This window comes from Aethalodelphis obliquidens, unplaced genomic scaffold, assembly GCF_003676395.1.
Source record: "Aethalodelphis obliquidens isolate GAN/ISIS:26980383/991018 unplaced genomic scaffold, ASM367639v1 scaffold58, whole genome shotgun sequence".
Classification (NCBI taxonomy): domain Eukaryota; kingdom Metazoa; phylum Chordata; class Mammalia; order Artiodactyla; family Delphinidae; genus Aethalodelphis; species Aethalodelphis obliquidens.
The window spans coordinates 7979411-8000533 of NW_020838002.1; the positions used below are offsets into that span (position 1 = coordinate 7979411).

The 21123-nt window shown below is 38.7% G+C and overlaps 1 protein-coding gene across 2 annotated transcripts in view; it reads right to left on the reverse strand.

Moving 5' to 3' along the window:
- Positions 1–170: 170 nt before the first annotated feature.
- Positions 171–21123, reverse strand: part of SKA2 (spindle and kinetochore associated complex subunit 2) — a 28757-nt gene continuing 7804 nt past the window's right edge. For both annotated transcript variants that reach the window (XM_027087232.1, XM_027087231.1), the window contains exons 2-4: positions 14450–14536; positions 6038–6214; positions 171–788 (exon numbers count right to left, since the gene is read on the reverse strand). In XM_027087232.1, the coding sequence (XP_026943033.1) occupies positions 720–788; positions 6038–6214; positions 14450–14536 (333 nt within the window). In that variant the 3' untranslated portion in view covers positions 171–719. The remainder of the gene's footprint in view (positions 789–6037; positions 6215–14449; positions 14537–21123) is intronic.

Sequence of the window (21123 nt, forward strand, 5' to 3'; positions counted from 1 at the left end):
ATACAGTAGAATGAACAATTACAGTAATATAGACCAGAGGAGAACAAAGGTAGTATTGAAGTATAACAGGGACAACCTAAAACAGCGTTTGAAAGCAGAGCTCATGCTGCTCAACATTAGCAGGAAGAAGGAATAGGACAAAAATAAAAGTGAGGCTGTCACAGAAAAGCCAGCTTATTACTAAGTTAGGTTTTATGGGAGACTGTTAAGTCACACATTAGCAGTCTCACAAATAATGTGACCACATCTGCAATCAGAATTTTCAATAATAAAATTATATACATATATATAACATAATACAAATTTTTTTTCTATCCTTTAATTTCCAAAGCATGTTCATTCACATTTGACTGACTGGTGGTACATAATTTTCTTTTACAATAGGCCAGGACATCTGTGTTATCCTGATTATACAAAAACAGATACAAAATGGTGTTGAGACTTGCCTGAAATTACAAGACTAAGTGTATACGCATATATATTTTTAAATCTCTTTATTTCCATTCCATCCCTTTGGCTGAACATTATGAGTACAGTATCTGCCCTTCTTCTTGTATTCCCCTCTCTCGTGGAAGGCATCACTATCCAGTAACCCAAGCCAAATCTCCTTTGTCATCCCCCCACCAACAGTAATCAAATGCTAACAAGACAGCTTCCTAAATCTCTCTGGAATTGATCTCTTCGCCATTAGAGTTCCCTTTTGCAAGTCCATTTCTTCATCATAAGTCTGACATGTGAGCTCTTAATTGCTCTGCCGCAGTTTTCTCTTCTTCAGTCAGTGGCAACAGCTACAAAACAAATGACAAAATCTTTATTTCAAAATCCCTTAAAACAACAAGGTCCTACTGTATACCACAGGGAACTATATTCAATATCCTGTGATAAATCAGGATGGAAAAGAATATGAAAAAGAATGTATATATGTATATAACTGAATCACTATGCTGAAGAGCAGAAATTAACACATTGTGAATCAACTATACTTCAATAAAATTTTTTTTAATTAAAAAAATCTTTAAACACTGCTAAATTAATTTCTGCTTTGTTACACCAATAAATGTTTCCATAAGTTCATACTATGTATATAATCACAAATTTAGGAAGGCAAGGAAAAAGTACATATTGGCTATCTATATACAAGCTACTTTGATGTTTGAGTTTCCAAAGAACTTGCAATTAAATTGAAGAAACAAGACCAAGAAATCAAACAATTTAAGGACAGTAATTTAACAGAACCAAGGAAGTCACATTTGAACAGCATATTCTAAAAGTACTTTGAAAAAGAAGTGGGAACAAAAATAGTCTGGAAGTTTCTTCAGAAGTAGAGATTTGGGTTAAATTTTGAAGGATAATTAAGATGCTTTTATCTGCAAGTAATAGAGACACATTTGAAAATGGATAAATAAGAAAATGTATTATCATTGCACAATAAATACAGAAGGGCAGGTTTCAGGGCTGGTTTATGCTCAACAATGTAAGGACTCAGTTTTTTCCATCTAACAGCTCTGATATCCTTGATGGTGGCTTTATCCTCAAGCTGACAGGAAAATGGCTCTAGCGGTGCTAGGTATCACATCTGTACACAATGTTTAGAAGAAGTAAAGCTTTCTCTTCCCAGGGTTCTCTCAGCAGTGGGGAAACTCTTCCTAATTTCCTACTTTCAGACTTTCCCTCCTCATATGTCATTTGCATTACAAACCTATTCCTGAACCAATGTTAGTTAAAGGAAAATCCATTCCCCTTGCAAATCAGGCACACCCCCTGAAGCTGAGGATAGCAGCAACTTTACCTCAGGCCTGAGCCTGAGGAATGGCACACATCTCAAGAGAGTCAGTAATCTTTTAGGCAGGAAGAGAGAACAGATGCTGAGAAAACAACCAGCAAACAGAATTCACAAAAGCAGGTAGAAGGACTACTAAACAGCAAAAGGGAAGGGGACTTCCCTGGTGGCGCAGTGGTTAAAAATCTGCCTGCCAATTCAGGGGACACGGGTTCAAGCCCTGGTCTGGGAAGATTTTCACATGCCACAGAGCAACTAAGCCCATGCGCCACAACTACTGAGCCTGCGCCTAAAGCCCACGAGCCACAACTACTGAAGCCCACCCTCTGCAACAAGAGAAGCCACCGCAATGAGAAGTCTGCGCACCGCAACGAAGAGTAGCCCCTGCTCGCCGCAACTAGAGAAAGCCCACGCTCAGCAACGAAGACCCAACGCAGCCAAAAATAAATAAGTATAATATTAAAAAACAAAAAACAAAGAAAAGCCGAAGGCAAGTTGTAAGGGGCTTTCACGGAGCACCAACAAACAGGCTAGCTGAAACATAGGGTTAATGAGGAAATAATAGGAGGTAGGACCTGAAGAATCACTCAAATAGTTACAAATCTGCTTAACTATATAGGTCATCTCTAGAGAGACTGCCAAATCTGGAACACCTCGTACCTACAGAATCAGAAGCTCTAGGGCAACGCTGTCCAATAGAACTTGCTGTGATGCTGGAAATATTCTGTATCTGCACGGTCCAATCAGTAGACGAAGGACTGAATTTTTAATTTTATTTAATTACTTTTAATTTTAATTTATATAGCCACATGAGGCCATTGGACACCCCACCTGGTTTCGTTTATCAAGCCATCATTTGCCCAAAATGTTCACATGGATAAAATGAAAAACAATCATAGGCCTTACTGCAGCCCAAATAGTAACAGAATTTCCCTCTTCTGTCTCAAAAACAGGAAATGGCATTATTCTGGCAAGACTTTGTTCTCCATGAATCCATGTTTCTCATTGTGATCTCTGAAATTCAGAGAGATTTCAGACCATCTGTTTATAAAATAAAACTTCAAAGAGGTTTTCCAGGAGTTAACTAGTCTAAAATGTGTAGAAATTTTTCTTCTTTAATACAAATGTTTCAGAGCATCGATGGAATACCATACATTCTATCTTTAATGCCTTTTTAATTTTCTGTTTATTGCTATACTTTTGTTTGGGAGGGGTTGTTTTGCTATCTTCTATTTGGAACAAGTTTAGTCCTTTTTTTTCTTTTGATGGTCACCTTTACAATTAACTATATTTAAACCTCAGTGTCTTAACAGCAACTAAAAAGATCAGGAAATTAATACGCATTCCCTTCCTTCCACCTCCTTTTCTGTTCTTACCTCCCTATTTATTTATTTATTTATTTATTTTTGCGGTACGCAGGCCTCTCACTATTTGTGGCCTCTCCCGTTGTGGAGCACAGGCTCCGGACGCGCAGGCTCAGCGGCCATGGCTCACGGGCCCAGCCACTCCACGGCATGTGGGATCTTCTCGGACTGGGGCACGAACCCGTGTCCCCTGCATCGGCAGGCGGACTCTCAACCACTGCGCCACCAGGGAAGCCCCCCTATTTATTTTTTACTATTACCAATTCAAGTTTTTTTAATTCAAATATACATTTTCTGTCCTTCCAAATGAAAAACCACTCAACTTGATAAAAATCATAGCAAGATAATAACTGAACCATTTTACTTTGTTTGCTTTCTTTTGTTTATGAACAAAGGACCATTTGCCCTAAGTAGAGATCCCTTTCTTGTTCTTCATGTTCCCAAAATAATTTTAAAAGCCCTTTTGGTTATTTTAGAAGTTTTCAGAATCCTCAGCTCAATCTAGCCTTTGGCTTTCTTAACTATTCTCACAGTTCTGACCATATGTCTAATATACCTCTTTTTATACTTGAAATTCCTTTACACTCTGGGCTCATAGAACTATTTTTGGTTATATAACTCTCTATAGATGCCATTCCCTTTTCTTCCACATTTTGATCATAAAAATTTTCTCTTGGGCTTCGCTGGTGGTGCAGTGGTTGAGAGTCCGCCTGCCGATGCGGGGGATGCGGGTTCGTGCCCCGGTCCGGGAGGATCCCACACACCGCGGAGCGGCTGGCCCCGTGAGCCAAGGCCGGTGGGCCTGCGCGTCCGGAGCCTGTGCTCCGCAACGGGAGAGGCCACAACAGTGAGAGGCCCGCGTACTGCAAAAAAAAAAAAAAAAATTCCCTTAATTTTCTACTGCTATCTCATTTTTAAACTAGTGGGTATAAGACCCACTATATTCAACATTTCCCAACTTGGCTATCATTGATTCTAAAATATGATCTCCTTTTTCAAGGTTTATAACCTGCCTTTCAGTCATTTCTCCTTATTTGTCATCATCTGATCCAAAGTGAAAACCCTTAGCTTCCTACCTTTGATATAATTATTCCTCATTTCAGATACTTCTTTTAACTAAATGAAGACTTTTATAGATATTTAAATGATTTGACATCCCCTATCACTATCATAACTACTTTTCTGTACCACTTTTTTAATCTCAGAAATATGCCATTTATTTATTGTATCTAATGGAGACAATTTTTAGTAAATATTCAAAAAATCATTTTTCTCTTTCATTTTTCTCTTTACTCACCCAAATTTATTGTGCTTCAATAAATTCATGGATTTCTATACATATATGTTGATATATACATCCAGAACTACTCTTAGTCTCTCCTTCAAGATTTGTTTCCTTAGAACAAGTTTTGTGCTTCTGTTGTCAGGCTCTGATCACATGTACAATGAAGAATATGTGACTTGATTTTATTTATAAAGGTTATTACATCTTTTTTGCATTTTATTTATTAGCAGGTGACGCCACCCATACTGTTTAAATTCCTGCTCCCTATTCCCTCTGTGCCCTTTTTAATTGCCCTCCCCTCTTCCACTATTCATTTCTCCATGACATGCATTTAAGGTGTCATTTTACGATTTTTACCCAGGCACTGTTCTCTTTTCCTCCATTGGTAACATAAAGAATTCTTGATCAAATTAACCTGGGTAATCAACCTTTGAGATCTACTCTTGCTGCAAGCCTATAATTCAAGTAACTTAAGCCATAATTTAGTTCAGACTTGGCAAATAAATACCATGTATGCTGCCCCTAGCAGCATGCCACAGCAGATAGCTTTTTTGCCATGCCCAGACACAGCTCCTTAATACAGCATTCTAAGCAGGTGTTACCAGTTAACTGATTGGAGTTAGCACCAGAAATTAAAACCTATTGGACATCTTTTGTCCAGATAATTAAATTCAACTCTATGATTCCATCTACATTAGGCTATCTTTTCTTTCAAAAGCCCTCACCTTTGCATTGTAAATGAAAATGCGAGCAAACTCTTCAATTGGCTGTTCGAGATCTCAGTGCCTAGGTCAGCAGTTCATATTCTTTTTCCTACTCCAACATATCTAAAGAGTTTTACACATCAGTGATAGAGGATTACACTAAATGAGATTCTTACAGTAAATGAGAAGGGGGTGCAGAATGGAGGAAGAGGATGAAGGTCAGGCTTACCCAAGTCCACCAACCCAACTGAAGAAAAGGAGAACTAAAAAATAGTCACTGGTATAGATGCTTTCTAGATTTCTCAGTCTCACTAGTTCTTACAGGAACCAGCAGAACTGGTAGATTTAATAAGTATTAGGAAGATTTCTCTTCTGCCATGGCTACATAATCCAAGACAGCATACCTCTTCATTAACCATGTCAAGTCCACCTGCTCATTTTAAAATAAAAGGAGGGAGACTTCCCTGGTGGTGCAGTGGCTAAGAATCCACCTGCCAATGCAGGGGACACGGGTTCGATCCCTGGTCCGGGAAGATTCCCACATGCTGCAGAGCAACTAAGCCCACGTGCCATAACTACTGAAGCCCAGGTGCCTAGAGCCCGTGCTCTGCAACAAGAGAAGCCACTGCAATAAGCCTGCGCACCACAACGAAGAGTAGCCCCGCTCACCGCATCTAGAGAAAGCCCGCGCACAGCAAAGACGACCCAACACAGCCAAAAATAAATTAAATTTATAAAATAAAGAAGATGAGCGCTATTATACTTCAGGGAATCAGGAAAATCTCATTTCTATCAACAGTTCCAACTGCTGAATTTCAAAATGAGAGTTACTGGGGATTTATCTTTCAAAGAGAAATTCAGAATTAAAATTCTACAAATCCAACTGGTCAATTGAAAGCATTACCTTCAGGTCTGTTTGCTTTTGTAGTTCTTGTATCAAGGTCATAGTCTTATTGAAAGTAGCACAAATGCGGCTCTTAGTCTCTTTATGCTCGACAGCAATTGGTTTAAAGCGTGCATGCAAAGTTTGATATCGAGACTTTATTGCTGACAATTCCTTTAAGAGTGTAACAGGATTTTTCTACATCAGGAAAAAAATTAATATATATTAAACCTGGAAAGGAAAAATTAAGCTTCTTTTAAGAATTAAAATATATACAGCACATTCTACCATCCATTTAATAGAACACTGTATTTAATACACAACTATGGGACAGAGGATGGGAGGAAGGAAAAAAGAGAGAAGTATAAGACCTACATCCTATTCTCAAGGAATTTAAAGCCTAGGCACAGAAATAACCCCTCCCCTGCACACACACACACACACACACACACACACAAAACAGCAATATTAAACAGCAAATAAGGTCACATCAGATATGTAATATTTGATGTATAGCTCACAATAATTAATTACACCATACTTCTAAAATACAGTTCTAAATGTTATTATACAGAAGGTGATTTAAGGAACTATTTTGATTTGTTGAATAAGACAACTTGAAACCACTTAGGATGAAATTCTTTTTTAATTAATTTATTTATTTTTGGCTGCATTGGGTCTTCATTGCTGCACACATGCTTTCTCTAGTTGAGAGCGGGGCTACTCTTCGCTGCCGTAAGCGGGTTTCTCATTGCGCGGCTTCTCTTGTTGCAGAGCACAGGCTCTAGGCGCGCTGGTTCAGTAGTTGTGGCTCACGGTCTCTAGAGTGCAGGCTCAGTATTTGTGGCACACGGGCTTATTTGCTTCGTGGCATGGGGGAACCTCCCGGACCAGGACTGGAACCCGTGTCCCCTGCATTGGCAGGCAGATTCTTAACTACTGCACCACCAGGGAAGTCCTGAAATTCTTAAATACGCTGTCATGTGGCTAAAGTATGTATGAGCACCAATTCACTGACCTCACTATACAAAATGCATGCCAACTCAAGCAACTATATTTATAAATTACATTAGTTTTTCAAATTCATTTTGGAATATAAACCACTATTCCATAAAAGACATTTCAACTGGGTGCTTTCTGCCACTTGGTTATTCTTTTCATTCCCTGGTGGTTTCTTAGCAAACCCTCCAATACTAGCTATTCCAAACTTTCTCCACTCCCTCCAGTTCCCATCCACCCCTTCTTGGCAAAATACCTCACCCCAACTACTTTACTGAGAAGACAGAAACCATCTAGGAGTTTCTACTCCTGCGTTTTCACTGAAAATGAAAACACTGTGGACATTCTGATCCTTACTTAGCCCCTAACACTACCACTATTTTTAAAAATAAATTAGTTTATTTATTTATTTTTGGCTGCATTCGGTCTTCTTTGCTGCACACGAGCTTTCTCTAGGGGCAGCAAGCGAGGGCTACTCTTGGTTGTGGTGCGCAGGCTTCCTATTGCTGTGGCTTCTCTTGTTGCGAGGCACAGGCTGTAGGGACACAGGCTTCAGTAGTTGCAGCACGCAGGCTCAGTAGTTGTGGCTCTCGGGCTCTAGAGCGCAGGCTCAGTAATTGTGGCGCAGGCGCCTAGTTGTTCCACGGCATGTGGGATCTTCCCGGACAAGGGCTTGAACCCGTGTACCCTGCATTGGCAGGTGGATTCTCAACCACTGTGCCACCAGGGAAGTCCCACTACCACTATTATTGTTGTGTCCTCCCCATATCCTCCAGAACCTTAAATTTCCTATATTTCAATAACCTTTTCATACCTCCCTCTATACAGACCTCAAATATATATAAATTTTCCCCATACTGAGGGGAAAATTAACTCTTCTCTTGACTCTGTTGCAATTCAAAACCAGTTTCATTTTTCTTACTTCATTTGCCACCAACCTTCTAGGTCCTATAATAATACATTTCCTAGGCCTTTTAATAAAAAATAGCCCTGGGACTTCCCTGGTGGCACAGTGGTTAAGAATCCACCTGCCAATGCAGGAGACACGGGTTCAAGCCCTTGTCCGGGAAGATCCCACATGCTGTGGAGCAGCTAAGCCTGTGCGCCACAACTACTGAGCCTGCGCTCTAGAGCCTGCGAGCCACAACTACTGAGCCTGTGGGCTGCAATTACTGAAGCCCATGCCCCTAGAGCCCGTGCCTCGCAACAAGAGAAGCCACAGCAATGAGAAGCCTGCGCACCGCAACCAAGAGTAGCCCCCGCTCACCGCAACTAGAGAAAGCTCTGCGCACAGCAACAGAGACCCAAAGCAGCCAAAAATAAATAAATAAATAATAATAATAGAAGACCCCATAGACCAGAGTCCTTTGCCAAATTATTTTACACAATCAAAAAGTCAAACTTGCTCTATAATTTTGATATCCCTCTTTTTGCCTCTCCTTATTTCTTTCCTATTCTAATCTTCTTAAACTGAACTCTTGATTTCCACAAAACAATAGTATCTTGGTTATCTTCCCACTCTTCAAGTATCTCCTTTGTGGACCCTACCTCATGGCTATAGTCAGAGGCTCAGTTCATGGCCCTCTACTCCCCTCTTCTTTGGCGATTGATAAATAAAGGTGATTCTAACAGGAATGAATAAGAACAGAAAATCTAACTTAAAGACTGTTAAAATAACTCTGCAGAGAGTGACCAAGACCTATGGCATGAAGAGTAGAAGCAGGAAAAGGACAAAAGAGACACCATAAAAAAGTTAAGAAAACTTATAGTATGTTTGATATGGGCAAAGAAATATAGATGACACCAAATGTATAGTCTGGCAAATACTGTATATTAAGATGCCTTTTGGGATATCTACTCAGTAAACACCCCAATGACACTGAGACCTGTACCCTAACCCTTCATTTCTCATAATGTATCTAGACATTCTAAGAGATTGCCAGTAGAAAAACTGGAAAATACAGTCCAAAAAATATCCTAAAAAGGAGGGGGGAAATAGACAAAATTGAAAGATAAGAAAAATAGAGGATAGATTCAGGAAGTCCAATATTTCAGTAATGGGAAAGGCCACAAAAGAGGATTTCTTTTCTTATGAATATATGGGTAAGAAAAGTGATATGACTTTAGATTCACGTGTTTCATATTTAAAGAGCCCCACCAACTGACAGCACAGTTAATGAAAAAACCTATATCATAATCATAAAATAATTATAAAATTTCACAGCATAGATAAAATATTCTTAAAGTTCCAAAACAGATAGGTGTGCTGCAGGATTTGGGGGCGGGGTGGGGGGGGATGGAAGGTATAAAATAAGAAGGAAGACAAATACAACTGATCAGGAATTAGAATGGCATCTATTTCTCAACAAGAACACTGGAAGCTAGGAAACCACAAAACCATGATTTTAAAATTAAGAGAAAATAATCTCTAACCTAGAATTCCATACTCAACCAAACCATCCATCAACTAAAGGATTAAATAAGGGTTAAGTAAATACATTTTCAAACATCTGACATCTCAAAGAGTGAAATATATGATCCAAACTAAAGGGAGTAAAACAAAGGGAATTACCAAAATTATGGTAAAGAAATTCCCAGCCATGCAGGAAGCCTGTAGAGCCAAAGGTTAGATTGGAGCAAGAGGACAGACAGCACACAAGGGATGTGGAAGAAAATGAAACTTAAGGATCATGTGATGTGTCTGACAATGTTGACAGGAGTTTAACAGTTCTGGTAGAAAAGTCTGAGGCTGAATTAATGATAAATGCATAGAAAAACTAAGAAAATTGAAGGGGAAAAAAAGAAAACAATTATTAGCTCCAGAAAAACAAGTTGTGTAAGAAAGGAAAAGCAAACATAGTATATTGCGCGACTTGGATAAAAGCAATATTTGCAGAGCCATAATTACTGTGATCTGAATGTGTCCCTGCAAAGTTTATTTGTTGAAACCTAACCCCCAAGGTGATGGAATTAAGAGGTGGGATCTTTGAGAGGTGATTATGTTATGAGGGTACAGCCATCACGAATGGGATTAGTGCTCTGATAGAAGAGACCTTAGAGAGATCTTCCCCTTCTGCCATTTAAGGATACAACCAAAAGTCTGCAACCCAAAAGAAGGCCCCAGGGCTTCCCTGGTGGCGCAGTGGTTGAGAGTCCGCCTGCCGCTACAGGGGATACGGGTTCGTGCCCCGGTCTGGGAGGATCCCGCGTGCCGCGGAGCGGCTGGGCCCATGAGCCATGGCCGCTGGGCCTGCGCGTCCGGAGCCTGTGCTCCGCAACGGGAGAGGCCACAACAGTGAGAGGACCGCGTACCGCAAAAAAAAAAAAAAAAAAAAGTACCCAGTCTACTATTTTGTTATAGCAGCCCCCAAAACAGACTAAGACATAATAATATAAACAAATACTGAATGATATATCCAGAAATTGTGAAGATGAGGATACTTATGGATAGTAAAGTATTTAATCTTTATCTTCAATAACAGGAAGTTATTAATAATAACAGCTAAAATATATCGCATATTCTGGACCAAACAGTTCTAAACACATTATGTATATATATAATTTTATTCTCTCTTAACCTACAAAGTAGGCAGTAATAAACCATTTTATAGACGAGGAAACTAAGTACAGAGAGGTTAAGTGACTTGCCTAAGATCACAATGCAGAGCTGGGATTTGAACTAGAATAGTTTGTATCCAGGAAATCAGTAGATTTTTCAGATCAGAGGAAAAATAGCAATACAAGCATACTACTTAGAAATATAGAGGTAAATACAAGAAGATGCTGAAATAAAAGTGTGAAACAAGGAATTACTATTTGTAACTATGTACTTCTGTGACTTTTCTAATTATTTATAAAAATTAATTTGACAGAAATATAAGTTTCAGGTTGGGAGGAAAATTGATTTGAGGGTAGAGGACATCAACTGTGAGACGGCAGGGGATCAGGCAATTATAAATGATCTTTAGAATGGAGCTCAGTAGTGAATTGATCAGAGAACTGTACATATAAACCATAAGAATAACGAATTCCCCAAATATTGATACAAATTTATAGGGGAAAAAAATGTGTTAAGAACTAATCCTGATGATCTCCCATACTAGGAAAAAAGAAGGAATTGGTGAATAAGGTGTAAGGAATAAACAGCCATAGAGCTAAGAGTTAACGTAGGGTAGTCAGTCAATTACCCATACTACGTGTTTTGTGACAGTAACTGGGTCTAGTAAAATTGAGATGGCAATGATTAACTCAGGAAACGTGATTTTAGGACTTAGCACCACACCACAGAGGAAAACATTATTGTGCACACAGCCTGTTTTGAGTGACTGGCTTCTTGGGAGCCACCGTGTTCTTTTATTAGTGTTTGCAAACTATTCTGCACTTTATTTAATTTTGTGCCTATAACATTTCAATTCGTTTTAGGGTTTTATTTATTATAAGTGGGTGATCACTTTTGGTAGCTCACAAAAATATCCAAGAAGTGTTCTGGTTATGACAGTGCTAGTGATGAGGAAGAAGAAAAGCCAATATGTGAGCAAAAAACTAAGTCTTTTGAAAGAAACAAAAGGAAACATGCCATTAATTGTGTTACTAAATTTAAAAGAACCTACAGGACTTCCCTGGTGGCACAGTGGTTAAGAATCCGCCTGCCAATGCGGGGGACACGGGTTCGAGCCCTGGTCCAGGAAGATCCCACGTGCCGCAGAGCCAATAAGCCCATGTGCCACAACTACTAAGCCCATGTGCCACAACTACTGAAGCCCACACGCCTAGAGCCCATGCTCCCTCTGCAACAAGAGAAGCCACTGCAACGAGAAGCCCGCGCACTGCAACAAAGAGTAGCCCCTGCTCGCCACAACTAGAGAAAGCCTGCGTGCAGCAACAAAGACCCAATGCAGCCAAAAATAAATTAATTAATTAAAAAAAAAAAAAAGAGGGCTTCCCTGGTGGCGCAGTGGTTGAGAGTCCGCCTGACGATGCAGGGGACACGGGTTCGTGCCCTGGTCCAGGAAGATCCCACATGCCGCAGAGCAACTAGGCCCGTGAGCCACAACTACTGAGCCTGCATGTCTGGAGACTTGTGCTCCACAACAAGAGAGGCCATGATAGTAAGAGGCCCACGCACCGCGATGAAGAGTGGCCCCCGCTTGCCACAACTCGAGAAAGCCCTCGCACAGAAACGAAGACCCAACATAGCAATAATTAATTAATTAATTAATAAACTCCTACCCCCAACATCTTCTTTAAAAAAAAAAAAAAAAGGGCTTCCCTGGTGGCGCAGTGGTTGAGAGTCCCCCTGCCGATGCAGGGGACACGGGTTCGTGCCCCGGTCCGGGAAGATCCCACATGCCGTGGAGCTGCTGGGCCCGTGAGCCATGGCCGCTGAGCCTGCGCGTCAGGAGCCTGTGCTCCGCAACGGGAGAGGCCACAGCAGTGAGAGGCCAGCGAACCACAAAAAAAAAAAATAGTAAGATACATGGACCCCAATGTTCATAGCAGGACTATTTACAATAGCCACGACATGAAAGCAACCTAAATGTCCATCGACAGATGAATGGATAAAGAAGATGTGGTATATGTATACAATGGAATACTACTCATCCATAAAATAGAATGAAATAATGCCATTTGCAGCAACATGGATGGATCTAGAGATTATCATACTAAGTGAAGTCAGAAAGAGAAAGACATATCATGATACCAGTTATATGTGGAATCTAAAAAAAAAATGATACAAATGAACTTATTTACAAAACAGAAACAGACTCACAGTCATGGGAAACAAACTTATGGTTACCAAAGGGGAAGAGGCAGGAGAGGGATAAATTGGAAATTTGGTATTAACGGGTATATACTACTGTATATAAAATAGATAACAACGACCTCCTGTATAGCACAGGGAACTATACTCAATATCTTGTAATAACCTATAATGGAAAAGAATCTGAAAAAGAATATATATATATATATATATGTGTGTGTGTGTATGTAAAACTGAATCACTTTGCTGTACACCTGAAACACTGTAAATCAACTATATGTCAATTAAAAAAAAAAAATGCTAAGTGAAAGAAACCAGACATAAAAGGCCACATATTGTATGATTCCATTTATATGAAATGTTCAGACAGCAAATCTGTAGAGTTTTCAGAGACAGAAAGTGGATTAGTAGTTGTTGGGAGCTGGCCAGGGGCAGGAGAAGTGGTTGTTAATGGGGAGAAACAGCTAATGGGTATGGGTTTCTTTTTGAGGTGATGAAAATATTCAAATATTTATTGTGATGATGGCTGTACAGTATACTAAATTACTAAAAATTCCAATGAACTAAATATACTAAAAACCACTGAACTGTGTACTTTAAAAGGGTGAATTTCATGGTATGTGAATCATAGGTCAATAAAGCTGTTTAAAAAAAAAAGTTGTAGAAGAGAAAAACAACTGGAAGTGTAACTAAAATGAGAGATGGAAGGTGGAAGAAAAGGGGAAGCCCCACATGAAATGTTTTCCACATGGTACTCGAAAGATACTGACTCAGATGAGTGCTTTGGCCAATTAGGTGGTACCACTGGACCAGAATTGGTTGGTTGTTCTTCAGTAAAAGAGAAAAGAGGAAAAGACAAAGAAAAAGTCAAGTCAGTTAAGGAGGTAGAACAGTTAAAACTGTACTCCCATAGAATCCTGGCATTCCATTATTTCATGTAAAGCAGTAAAAACTGAACATTCACAATGCTTTCCCAATTTTATATAAAATGTTATTTTAATTTGCACTTCCACTCAATTCCTCCCAAATTTTAATTGTATAAATTTTTTGAGAAACAGTAAAATACGATATTTCTTGTCTGCTAGCAAATGCTATAAAAGATAAACATTAATGATTTAAGTGGTAAATTAATATTTTAAGTGCTAAATTAATTTTAGCAGACAATGCTTAAAAATTGTCTGCTTTATCTCTATAGATAGGCGTGTATACATGTAGTTATAATTTATGGCATATAAACAGATAATATTTCTAATCAACCTAAACTTAGAAATAACTAAGTACATAATTTTATGCAAAAATCACAGTTCATGTAATGAATTTAATAGTATATCATCATCTTCCTCAGAGAATATCATCACTGCTAGGATTTCTCCCCTCTTATTTAACCACTGCCCTAGAGGTATCTATATTCTCTCAGAATTTCAGAGGCTTCCATAGTGGTTTACACCTCTGGACTCAATAATTCTTATTTACGGGTTAAAAAAAAAAGAGGAGCCACAAATTTCCTTGACTATGGGTATAATCTCTACAATATTCTGTGACCAAGTTTCCAACACAAAAAAGATTCTATAAATTTAATAATGTAATTGTTATAATCTACTACTATTAGAAATACTATCAGAAAATCTTTTAATATAATATTCTGTTAAAAAAACATTTCTTTTTCAGATTACCTTGCCTGCTGAATCAGGATAATTAGTCTTGATTTCATATTCCAGCCTGTACTGAATGTAATCCAGATCAGAGTCAGCCTTCTGGAACTAAAGATCAGCAGAAATAATTATTTCATGAACTAAAATATGTATTACTAAACATGATACTGTATTCTTTTTTCTTTATATTTTCACATATTTTAATATGATATACACTGATTTTGAAAATATGGAAATAGAAAAGTATACAGAACCTCCATCATCTAGAATATTGGTCCCCAACCTTTTTGACACGGGACCGGTTTTGTGGAAGATGATTTTTCCACGGAATGGGGGAGTGGGCGGGGGTGGGGATAGGGGATGGTTCAGGCTATAATGCAAGGCATCCGCAGATGAAGCTTCGCTCGCCCACCGCACACCTCCTACTGTGCTCACCTAACTGTGCAGCCTGGTTCCTAACAGGGGGTTGGGGACCCCTGATCTAGAATACCCATGCTCTATTAAGAACTAGCAATGGCTTCAAGAATTCCCTAAGGTTACTAACACTCTCATCAAATAGGCAGTTTTTCTACCTCTGGTAGGATATGTGGTTTCAAATTAAAACACTGAACAAACTTATTTTCAGGGATACTCCGGCTGTTAACATAATTTGCAACCCCATTAACCAAAGAACTACAAATATGTGCCACACAGACCAAAATTGGAAGGCTTAAAGGGTCATAAATTACACAAAAAAAGCTACATTAATACAGGAGTAGCAGTCCGAAAAACTCCAATTTATTTAAACTGGGTCCTAGCGTGAGACCTTGATCTGCAGTAAACTTCTAAGAGAGAAAAAGCAGAAAACTGCCATAGGCTGTAAAATACTTGTGCCTACACAGAGAAACGTTGGGAAGGATATATATCAGGGTGTTAAAAGTGGTTTATTTCTGAATGTGATATAATCTACAAATTATTCTTAATTTGGGGGAATTCTACATCTTTTACTAGATCTTAAAGCATGTACTGCCTTGAATTTGTCAGGGAAACAACCACCATCCTTTGAGTTTACTGTGAAAGGCAAAACATGATTTCCTCAGGGAAGGTCTCCTGTTCATAGCCCACAGCTGAGAAGATTTTCTGACCTTTCTGTCAACTTAAGCTCTGGACTAAAGATTCCTTCTTGAAAATTTGGAGCCTTAATGGAAAAAGTATAAACCAACAAAAACTGTTAAAAGTAGTTCTCAGATCCAATGAGAAGCAGTATACAGATATTTTTATTATACAAAAAGTAAACCAAGGATTCTACTTTGGAAGGTAGAGTGAGGAAGAAAAAATGGCTCCCAGAAGTTAAAATGCTTCTGAAGTCAGAAGCTGTCACTATTGAACAGAATTTCAGAAAGAGATAAACTAAAGCTTCCATCACTAATAATTTCTCTCATCATTGGCCTAAATTTGATTGGAAAACTTTGCAATTAATAAAATTCTATCTTTATAACCAAAAACTTCTAGAGTAGAAATTGAAGAAAAGAGTCAGCCTTTGTTTTTAAAAATTTTCCAATAATCAGTATCTGATTTGCATCTCTAACAACAAGGAGTTGCTATGAGCCAGAAAAACAAATCTAGAAGTTCTCTATTTAAAAAGTGTTTATAATGTTTTCCAAAAATGGAGGCATTTCATTTGTCATATATACTTGTTCTATTAGCTGCCATGATTAAGCATATCAGTAATTACTATATATGTATGTGTGTATATATAAAGAATTTCCTGTTGGCATAATTCCCACATTAAAATATGCTCAAGAATTATCTTTTTCTTTATATAAAAAAGTACACTAACCTGTATGACATGTGGATGGAAAGTAGGGGGAGGGGATGGGGTAGAACAAATCAAATAAAGCAAAGGCTCTACACATTGAAGACCTGATTTGTTTTAATTATTGAAGTAGACCACAATTCTGTAGCTTTATGTATAATTCAAGGCCTGTATAACATGCTAAAGCATAATTTTAAATAAAAGTTTTTAAAACTTATTAAGTTACCACAAAATTCTTAGGATTATGGGATTTGTTGCTCCAGGGTTACCTTAAAATAGAATCTCTATTCTAGGAACCCTTGTTTATGGAACAGATATTCTTAAGCCTATGTTTTTGTGTTTTTTAATTAATTTATTTATTTTTGGCTGTGTTGGGTCTTCGTTGCGCGTGGGCTTTCTCTAGCTGCGGTGAGTGGGGGCTACTCTTCGTTGTGGTGCACGGGTGTCTCATTGCGGTGGCTTCTCTTGTTTTGGAGCACCGGCTCTAGGCGCAGCAGGCTTCAGTAGTTGTGGCACACAGGCTAAGTAGTTGTGCCTCACGAGCTCTAGAGCGCAGGCTCAGTAGTTGTGGCACACGGGCTTAGTTGCTCTGCGGCATGTGGGATCTTCCAGGACCAGGGCTCGAACCCATGTGCCCTGCATTGGCAGGTGGATTCTTAACACTGTGCCACCAGGGAAGTCCCAAGCCTATATATTTTTGTTTGTTTGTTTGTTTGCAGTATGCCGGCCTCTCACTGTTGTGGCCTCTCTCGTTGCGGAGCACAGGCTCCGGACACACAGGCTCAGCGGACATGGCTCACAGATCCAGCCGCTCCGCGGCATGTGGGATCCTCCTGACCAGGGAACGAACCCGTGTCCCCTGCATCGGCAGGCGGACTCTCAACCACTGCGCCACCAGGGAAGCCCAATGTTTTTTAACTTGATATGTTAGTTCTGCTTAAATTTATCTAGTATAATCCCACAGTCCATTTAACAATGTCTCCTCTTCAAGAGAGTGGTTTCAGCTATGGCTTCACGTAATACCTGGGGGTCCACAACGTACTAAAATCACCAATAGTACCAAAAAGAAGTGGTTCCTTCCCTTAAGTATTTATATTTTAATAAGATACCAGGGGCTTCCCTGGTGGTCCAGTGGCTAACACTCTGCGCTCCCAGTGCAGGGGCCCATGTTCAATCCCTGGCCAGGGAACTAGATCCCACATTGCACAACTACAAGATCCCACATGCCACAACTAAAATCCCGCATTCTGCAACTAAGACCCAGCACAGCTAAATGAATGAATGAATGAATAAATAAATAAATAAATAAATGATACCAAAGAGTGTGCTTCCAATCAATGGCATGATGGAGCCAGCTAAATTTTTAGGAATTTTTGCAAGCCAATTGTTAAACACAGTCATCACTAAAAATTAAGTTATTAAATTTACAACTAAATAAATTATTAAAAACAAATATATACACAAAAACCATAACTTCCTAGTTATTTTACTATATTTTACTCTTATCTATGCTCTTGAGGTCTATCATATCTATACAGTAGAAATATATCACATGCTACTACTGCATGTCTTTCCAACTCCATTTTCAGTGACATCATGCTGATAGCTTAAACTCGGCTAGGATGGAAATATATACACCAGGGAAACTGGCAAATGCTAAAATTCAGGACTTCCCACTTTCCCACCACAGCTGCACTTATATGTATACCACTGCTTTCAAAAGGTTTTTTAAAAAATTTCCATCCCCCCTTTAAGTAATATACCCACACTTCTATTTGGAAAATATTTCAGAGAACAAATAGAATTTTAAACAGATTTTAAAAGACAGGGGGTACAGGGAATAGGGAGTTATTGTTTAACATGTGGAGTTTCAGTTTGGAAAGATGAAGTTCTGGGGATGGATGGTGGTGATGGTTGCACAATGATGAGAATGTACTTAACACTGCTGAGTTCTTTACATTTTAAATGCCTAAAATGGTAAATTTTATGTGTATTTAACCACAATTTTAAAACTTTTTTAAAAGAGGAAAAACAGTTTGAGAGTAGAATGTTATCCTCCTTGAAGAACTGAACAGAACATTTTGTGATAAAACCTAGGGGAAGTATTTACTTATTAGCGAAGTCAGTGGGCTGTGGATTAAGCAGGGGACAAAAAAGGAAAAAGGGTGCCAATGCAATGTTGAGAAAGAGAAAAACAATGAAGATTCTCTGATCTGAACCCCTCATTTTATAAATGAAGAAATAGTCTAAGTGACTTCCCTCTAGTTCTATTTTCATTACTCTGTTTTTATGTAGTTAGACCAAAGTTATACATGACATTAAATCCAATAAGAATCACATAGATGGGGGAAAAATGTAAAGACTTTACCTAATATTAAATTTAAACAGTTTTTTTTAAGTTTTAAATCTAATATCTCTGCAGTTAGTCCATTAAAAAATTCTCTCTGAATATAACCTGGTAGTCTGGTACAGAAGAAAAGAAAATAAGAGGATTGAGATATGTGGCAGAAGTTCTAGTTCTGGTCTCACTAACCAGCTATGTGGCCTCCAGTACCTTCCCCCTGAGTCTCTCCTATTAAATGAGAGAGATGGAAATCTAGTCCCTTTCAACACTAAACTTCTATTATATCATTATACCACAAATAAACCAAAGTTTAATTTGTCAAAATGTTAAAATTAATGAAAGTGTTTCTTTTTCCTAATATATAAAAACTTGGGGCTTCCCTGGTGGTGCAGTGGTTAAGAATCCGCCTGCCAATCCAGGGGACACGGGTTGGAGGCCTGGTCTGGGAAGATCTCACATGCCTCAGAGCAACTAAGTCCGTGCGCCACAACTACTGAGCCTGCACTCTAGAGCCTGCGAGCCACAACTACTGAAGCCCGCATGCCACAACTACTGAAGCCCGCATGCCACAACTACTGAAGCTGCGTGCCTCGAGCCCGTGCTCTGCAACAAGAGAAGCCACCGCAATGAGAAGCCTGTGCACCACAACAAAGAGTAGCTAGCCCCCACTGGCCGCAGCTAGAGAAAGCCCGCGCACAGCAACGAAGACCCAATGCAGCCAAAAATAAATTAAAAAAAAAAAATTTGACCTTTGAGTTTCAGATTTTAATGTATGTATTGAAAAGTAGCTTCTACTATTTGTTTTCTTCCTAAACAAAGATGACTGTTGCTTCAGTTTCAGCTGCATCATTTCTGCAACCTGCCCATTGTTCTTCCCAAACACCAAAACCCTATAAGCAATATTGCACTACTCAGAACTATTTACACAGCAGAGACAATATCGATAGGGTTCTAGGATCTGGTGATAAACAGGAAAATTTCTAGTTACACGGTAGGAAATTTACTGACCAATTATGACAGTCTCCAAAACTCATTAGTGTCTGATTAATGGAACAAAATGATATTGCTAAACTTCATTCACATTGGAAGCCTTGTAAACAATGAGGTTGCTGTTTAATTAGTTTTAGCTACCTGTCTTATTTTTAGGCATATTAGAATATTTAAAATAAAACTAGTGAATTTTTTAAAGCCCAAGACATTCATATTTCATATTCACAGTTTTTCTCTAAATCAGTAATAAAAATAAATGGGAAAAGTTTTATATCAATCCTAAGAGTGGTAAATGAAATATGCAATTTAGCTGGGAAAAGTCCATGGAAATCAATGTTAAAGCCCCAAAGACCACCAAATTACATTCTGCCAATTGGACATCCTTGGAAGAAGACTGTGATTGTAAGGATGATACTGTACAAATGGGAAAAAAATACTTCAGGAAATAATTTAGAGTTTTAGAGAGCATGCCACATATTTCACAAACACAACATTCCGTCATACTAGTTTTTATTATGATAAGCTTAAGGCTTTAGATAAAAGGCACACTGTATGACATACCACTCAAGTATTTGGCAGCAAGGAGAAAAGAACATAATTGCAGTACAGTTTAAAAAAACATTTCCTCTTTACAAAAACCCATAGATTCCCACTGCCACAAAAATGCTCCCTTTCAAAAGGACCAGCTCCAAACACATCGTCTTCTGAGCGAGCCTGTCTCAACATCAAAACACAGGGAAATGAAGGGGGAAAATACGGCAGCCTTGCCTCTGATGAGAGGAGTTGGTAGAGGTATGTTCTGGACTCAGTGGCTAGGCTTAGAAATACATTTTCCATAGAAACATTGTTTTAACGGCAAATTAGGTATCTTAACACTCCTAGATCTAGGTTAGCTGTATTATCAACCAAAGAAACTACTTAAAGCACCCCTTTCCTTACATTCCCATCTCTCCAATACAGGTTTAGAAACACCTTCATCTATTCTCATTTTATTTTTTTCATGGATAAAGTTTACCAAGTCATGTCTTATATTACAATCATTTGTTTGCATGGTAGTGTCACCATTTGATTTCAAGTTTCTTGCTGGCAAGAGACTTGTCTTTTCACTTCTATATCCCTGGTTTTTAATATGCAGTGAAAAAAGGGAATAGATTAAAGAACATTTATTCATTTGAAAGAACAGCCTGGGAATCCAACAACATTCTAAAGCCTGTTTTAATAAATATTTCAAGCTCTTAACCAGTTGAGCGCCACCTCTAATGTCTACACAGTCAAAATTGGTTTTTTGTATATTTCTGCCAGAGAGTTGACTATTATCCACTCTCTTCCAGAGAGAACAAACACATGTCTACGCTTGTCTGAAACAGATAAGCAGCAATATGCACAAGCACCCAGTTACAGACATGTTATTTCAGGCAAATAACAACATCAAAGCAGAAGAAAGTGTGAAGTTTCAGGTTCATCAGTTCCTAATCTGCAGACTTTTATGTAACAATTAAGAGAGTAGTACACATGAGCCTGACTTTATCAGTTAAAGTAGTCTACTTAACTTTTTTTAAGCTTTCA